Source organism: Drosophila ananassae, chromosome 3R (assembly GCF_017639315.1).
Source record: "Drosophila ananassae strain 14024-0371.13 chromosome 3R, ASM1763931v2, whole genome shotgun sequence".
In the NCBI taxonomy this organism is placed as follows: Eukaryota; Metazoa; Arthropoda; class Insecta; order Diptera; family Drosophilidae; genus Drosophila; species Drosophila ananassae.
Window position 1 is genome coordinate 7,399,392 of NC_057930.1, and position 6,626 is coordinate 7,406,017.

General features: G+C 51.9%; 1 protein-coding gene across 1 annotated transcript; it reads right to left on the reverse strand.

Moving 5' to 3' along the window:
- Positions 1–616: 616 nt before the first annotated feature.
- LOC123257373 lies at positions 617–4,194 on the reverse strand. The gene is made up of 5 exons (XM_044716190.1): positions 3,050–4,194; positions 2,473–2,890; positions 2,004–2,276; positions 1,654–1,933; positions 617–1,527 (listed from the first exon to the last, which is right to left on the reverse strand). Exons 1-5 carry the CDS (start codon positions 4,192–4,194, stop codon positions 617–619), a joined length of 3,027 nt encoding a protein of 1,008 aa, XP_044572125.1.
- Between the last annotated feature and the right edge of the window lie 2,432 nt (positions 4,195–6,626).

Genomic DNA, 6,626 nt, shown 5'->3' on the forward strand with positions numbered 1-6,626 from the left:
CTCTATGACAACAACGACAAATTCACCACACGCGCCATTATTTTCTATCCTAGTGTGCCCAATCTCTTCACGAGTGCACAATAACAAAATTCTACTTAAATACTAACTATCGATAATCGATCCGCGACATCCCCACCTCCGTGAAGAACTTCTTCACTCAAATCCAAAGCCGCCAACTTTGAAGCGGGGAACATTATCCAGCGGGTCCGATCTCCATCCATGATCCTAATGCGGGCTCGTCTGACCTCACCATCCGTTCCAGCAAAGGTCTCCTCCACCACGCCTTACCGCCAGTCTCGACGCGGAATGGCTGGATCGCAAACGAAGACAATGTCTCCTCGTTGAATCGGCTTCTTTCTGCGGCACCACTTCTCTCTCCGTGTCAGCGGAGACCCACCTCCTCCAGAATCGGTCTCTCAACATCCTTGCCACGCGCCACTGCTTCCGCGTAGCTCCTTCCTTGACGAGGCCTCCATCCAGGCCGTATCCGGTGGGCAAGCTGCTCCCTTGAGGAGATCATTGGGCGTAAGAGGAGCCTCCTGGTCCGCACTCACTGGCAAATGGGTGAGCGGACGAGAATTAACGACATTCTCCGCCTCTATCAGGAAACTCTCCATCACGTGCTCTTCGGCGCCACTTCCTTCACTGTGTGGCGTAGCACCCTCTTCACGCACTGTACCATTCGCTCCCAAACTCCACCCTCTGACGGGTTCGCTGGGCAGTTGAAGATCCATTCAATTCCTTTGCTTGACAGCTCCGACTGGATCCTCTCGGGTTCGAAGATCTCTGCAAATCTCTTGGCCTCTCTGTCTGCTCCAACGAAGTTCTTGCCATTGTCGCTGCGCAGTCTATGTACAGGCCCTCGACGGCAGATGAAATTCCTGATTGCAAGTATGCAGGAATCAGTCGACAGGTCATGTGTCAGTTCCAGATGAATCGCCCTGGTCGTCAGGCACGTAAACAAGGCCACCCACCGTTTCTCTTGGTGCCGAGCAACGGTCACTAGCAGCGGCCCAAAGTAGTCGAGGCCTGTGCTCTTAAACGGCCAGCCATAGGCGTCCAAACGATCATCTGGCAGGGGTCCCATAATCGGCGGCATCGGCCGTGCTCTGTCCAGCTTACACTCGCTGCATCCCGAGATCACACTACGAAGCACTCTCCGTAGTCTCGTAATCCAGAACCTGGTCCGGATATCCGCCATCGTAGCATCCACGTTTTGATGCTTCATCCTCACATGGGCGTCGCACACAATCATCTCCGTGAGACCATGCCGGTGGGAGAGGATCACTGGCCTCCTGGCGCTGTACGGTATACATAGCGCCGCATCGATCCTGTCATACGCTCGCAGGATTCCATTGCCATCTAGGTATGGCGCCAGTCCACATATGTCGCTTCCTTTAGCGACGTCCAAGCCCTTCTCTGCGGCCTGCACCTCATCGGGAAACGCCTCACGTTGTGCTCGACGGAATAACAAGTCCTCAGCTGCTTCACACTCAGCTACATTAAGGCCGTAGTTCTCCAGCTCAACTCGTTGTCCACAGCATCGACGTATGAACCTTAGGACCCAAGCCGTAGTCCTCAGCAATCGCCTGTAGCTTTAGAATCTCTCCAGCGATATGAACGGGTCACTCGCTCCAACAAGCACGAACTCACCCGGCATCTCCTCTTCGTCTTCTGCATCCGCTTCGTCGGTGGGTGCAGTTCCTGGCCAGCTGCCCGCTGGTCTCCTCAGGAATGCCGGTCCTCTTAACCAGCGTGACTCCTCGCTTAGGTCCACGCTGCGTTGCGCTCGAGTTGCATCATCTGCCACGTTGTCGGCGGATGGTAGCCATCTCCATTGGGCCACCGTCGTCGACTCCAGAATCTCGGCTACTCTGTTCCCTACGAACTGCTTGTAGCGCCTGTGTGTGCTGCCAATCCAACGCAGCACTATCTTCGAATCCGTCCATAGCACAGTCTCTGCAATGGTCACACTATGGTCCTGTCTGACTGTGTCCATCAACCTCGTTCCTAGAACTGCTGCCTGCAGCTCCAACCGTGGAATCGTCATCGTTCGCATCGGTGCACACTTCGTCTTTGCGCACACGAACCTCACTTGCACGTCGCACGTGCATCTCGACAGTCTTCACCAGCCCGGATCCAAAGTAGTGACGTGGGCTCCGAAAACGTTCCACTTTCTCCATCTCTTTACGCCAGTCCATAAAGGCGTTGTACATCTCAGCCGGTAGTGGTTCATCCCATGAGATCTTCCTTCTCCAGACCTCTCGCAACAACAACTTCGCTGTTATCATTAGATAACACAGGAATCCCAAGGGGTCGCACGTTGACATGACCATACTCAACAATTCCTTTTTGTGGCAATTCTCTTCCCATCGGACACGACGGGGGCGACTTTGTGGTACTTCACTCGAAACCTGAAGTCGTCCGTGGCTGGCTGCCACCGCATTCCCAAAATCTTTTGCTCGGCCTCACCCCATCCAATACTCTGGGCGTGATCACTGGGTCCAAGCATCCTCTCCACTGTAGGCGAACTGGACGAAAACTTGCAAAGCTCAAAACCGCCTTCTTCACTCTGCTAGATACTTCGATAGCTTCGCTCTCTGTGGCAAAGCTGTCCACATAGTCGTCCACGTAGTGGTAGTCCACGATGGCTTTGACTGCTCTGGGATCCGAATCCAGGAATCGCTTGGCATTCACTGTCTTCACATGATGCGCCGAACTCGGTGAGCATGCAGCTCCAAAGGTCATCACGCACATCTCGTAGACGTCGGGGTCCCGTTGGTCATTCCCATCTCTCCACAGAAATCGTTGCGCACATCTATCTTCGGGTCGGATCAGCACCTGGTGAAACATCTCCTTAATGTCGCTGCAGACTCCGACGGCACCTTCCCTAAAATGGAAGAGGATAGATGCCAAGGCCTTATAGTGTTGCGGCCCCTTGCTCAGCGCAGAATTCAGTTATACTCCCCCAACTCGTGCCGCTGCGTCGAATACTAATCGGATCTTCCCTGGCTTGTTGGGATTCTCCACTCCAAAATGCGGCAAGTACCATGTTCTATCGCTTCCCGAATCGATCTCCTGTCGTTCCAGACGCCGAGCGTATCCCTTGTCGACATAATCATTAACAATCCGTGAATATTCTTGGGCGAACTGCCCATCTCGCTTTATTTTCTTCTCGATGTTGACCAATCTATTGTACGCCATATCATAACTCCGTGGCAGCACAATGTTATCCGTTTTCCACAATAATCCCGTCTGGTATCGGCGGCGAACTCGCACCGTAGTGTCCTCCAAGATCTTCTGAGCCCTCACGTCGTCGCTGGCTGCGGCCGTTGGCGCCGCCTTCACACCGAAGTTCTCGATCTCGAAGTAGTCCTCGACGATCCGTTCCACGTTATCATCCAACGACGTGGCTAGCAGACAAGACCTCGGTGATGGCGTGTCTCGTCGTCCTTCTACAGGCCCAAAAACAACCCATCCTAATTCGGTTGCGGCCGCGTACGGTCCCTCGCTGGCAAACCGTCTCGTTTTCAATGGCAGTCCTAGATGCCCATGGTCAAAACCAATAAGCAGCTTCGGCACTGCATTTTGGTAGGGCTTCATTGGTAATCGAGCGTCCTTGTTCACGCTCCTAACATCCCTTCTGTGCAGGCTCTGCATCGGCAGACTCAAGTTCGAAATGGCATAGACGTTTCTCAGCACATGTCGGGAGGACTTGCCTGCTCCACTGATCTCCAGACGTACCACGTTAGTAGGCTCTCTTGTGGCCCTGCCTCCGAACCATTGAACATTCAGCTGACGACGTACTCCTTGTACGCTTAACTCTGCAACCAGCTCGTTGTCGACCATCGTCACCGAAGAACCTTCATCCAGAAGAGCGTACGTATCCACCTGCTTCCCATCTCCGTATAGTGTCACCGGCAATACACGGAACAGAAGTCGTTCTCGGTCCTCGTCGACACAGCTCAAATTTCTCTCCGGCGTCGCAGAAGCATCCACGGATGACGCTGCTCCTTCATTCACTCGGACGCCTTCCCTCGGTCCGGCTGCCTGCCGGTTGTAGCTTCTCCAATTGCCGCCTCGCTGTGGCGGTCTCCTGAAGCCTTCATTGTTTGCCTCATGAAGAAGACGGTAATGCTTCCTCCTGCATCCATTCTCGGGGCACTCTCCTGACGCAGCGCAGGATCCAGTCATATGCCCGCTTTGCAAGCACATGAAGCATAGGCGATGTCTTCTTGCGAGTCTCCACCTCTCCGTAGGTGTGGCTCCAATAAATCGTTGGCAGTCCCGAACTGCATGTTGTCCAAGGCCTTCACAAATTGGACAATTCCTGCGTCAGCTCTCCTGTTGCTCGTCCTGCTCTCGGTCGACGCTGGCATGAAGCAATCGACGCCTTGGCTCCTTCCCATCAATGTCCGCCACCACGCAGACCACGTTGGCTAGTTCCATCAACCAAGAACTGAAGTCGACAATCGTCGGATAGGGCTGAATAGTTGCAGCGTGCCTTGCCCAGTCCACTCGTTTGCTTATTGGGAGCTTGGCTACAAGTTCTTCCATCAGCATAGGGTTACCCAGGTGCTGCTCCGCCTTCGCTGACTGTAGGAAAGCCTTGAGGTTGCTGACATGGGTGGCGAATGCGACGAGCTTTCCCAGGTTGTGCTCCGCAATTGCAGGCACATCTCGAATGCTGTTGAGCTGGCTGCGTATTAGTTGCTCCGGTCGGCCGTATCTGAATCGCAGCTGCTCCACCGCTGCATTCGCATTGCTGGGGTGAATCAACAACGACTTCACCGTCTCAAGCGCGTCGTCCTTTAACGCCTTCAGTAGCCTTTGGTTGTTCTCCAAGTCCGTACAACCATACGCTTGCGTCGTCTCCGTAAACGCGCAGTAGAAAATGGGCCAGTCCTCTGGCTTCCCTCCGAACGTAGGCAGTTCAGGAACCTTTCGTGGCACCCAGCGTCCAGTTCCTCCAATGCTCGTCGCCCAAGCACCGTCTCCAGGAGAAGGCGCACGTACCGATGTTCCGCCGGCCACTTCATTCTCCACATTCAACCACTATCGATGGTGCCTTCGATAGCTGGCGTCTCACATCGCTAAAATAATTTCAACATTCGCTTGTGTAAAAATTGAAAAATTTGGTGTAAAATTGACGGCAAATAAAAAGGAACTAATAAATATGGATCGCTTTTTAAAAAAAAGGTATGTTTAATGTATTCTACATAAGTATTTTGATGGATAAAGTGGTCAATTTAAGGTACACATCGTATTTCCGCAAAGCCTATTGCGCCATAAAGTCCATAAAAGCAAGACTGCGATTGCACCAGCACAGACTCTGAAAAGGATTTTGTTCCCAATAAGCAGAGTAACTCAAAAAGGAGTAAGATTTCACATGTTTGAAAATATTTAAAAAAATTCCGACGACCAAACACTTGCCAAATGCCTTGAAAAAAAGACTTTAATGCCGGACGATAGTATCGGTGACTATCGATGGCACTATCGAGGGTTTAAGAAAAACAATCGCCGGCTATCGATGGCGCCGACTATCGATAGTTCTCCACCTCTAGTACCAGCTATGACCACGTCATACCCTCCTAAGGAAACTGACACCTTAAACAATCTACCGGTAATAGTATTAACACAAACATTAAGAGTCTAAGACAAGCCTTAAAGGGTAAATAGACCCTTAACATCGTAAACAAAAATGTTACACATTTAAAACTATACACACTAGAAAATTTTACAACAACGCCATGTACTTCATACATATATATGTACATATACCCCCAAACAACTTAAACCACACACTGCATCTCGACAGTCTTCACCAGCCCGGATCCAAAGTAGTGACGTGGGCTCCGAAAACGTTCCACTTTCTCCATCTCTTTACGCCAGTCCATAAAGGCGTTGTACATCTCAGCCGGTAGTGGTTTATCCCATGAGATCTTCCTTCTCCAGACCTCTCGCAACAACAACTTCGCTGTTATCATTAGATAACACAGGAATCCCAAGGGGTCGCACGTTGACATGACCATACTCAACAATTCCTTTTTGTGGCAATTCTCTTCCCATCGGACACGACGGGGGCGACTTTGTGGTACTTCACTCGAAACCTGAAGTCGTCCGTGGCTGGCTGCCACCGCATTCCCAAAATCTTTTGCTCGGCCTCACCCCATCCAATACTCTGGGCGTGATCACTGGGTCCAAGCATCCTCTCCACTGTAGGCGAACTGGACGAAAACTTGCAAAGCTCAAAACCGCCTTCTTCACTCTGCTAGATACTTCGATAGCTTCGCTCTCTGTGGCAAAGCTGTCCACATAGTCGTCCACGTAGTGGTAGTCCACGATGGCTTTGACTGCTCTGGGATCCGAATCCAGGAATCGCTTGGCATTCACTGTCTTCACATGATGCGCCGAACTCGGTGAGCATGCAGCTCCAAAGGTCATCACGCACATCTCGTAGACGTCGGGGTCCCGTTGGTCATTCCCATCTCTCCACAGAAATCGTTGCGCACATCTATCTTCGGGTCGGATCAGCACCTGGTGAAACATCTCCTTAATGTCGCTGCAGACTCCGACGGCACCTTCCCTAAAATGGAAGAGGATAGATGCCAAGGCCTTATAGTGTT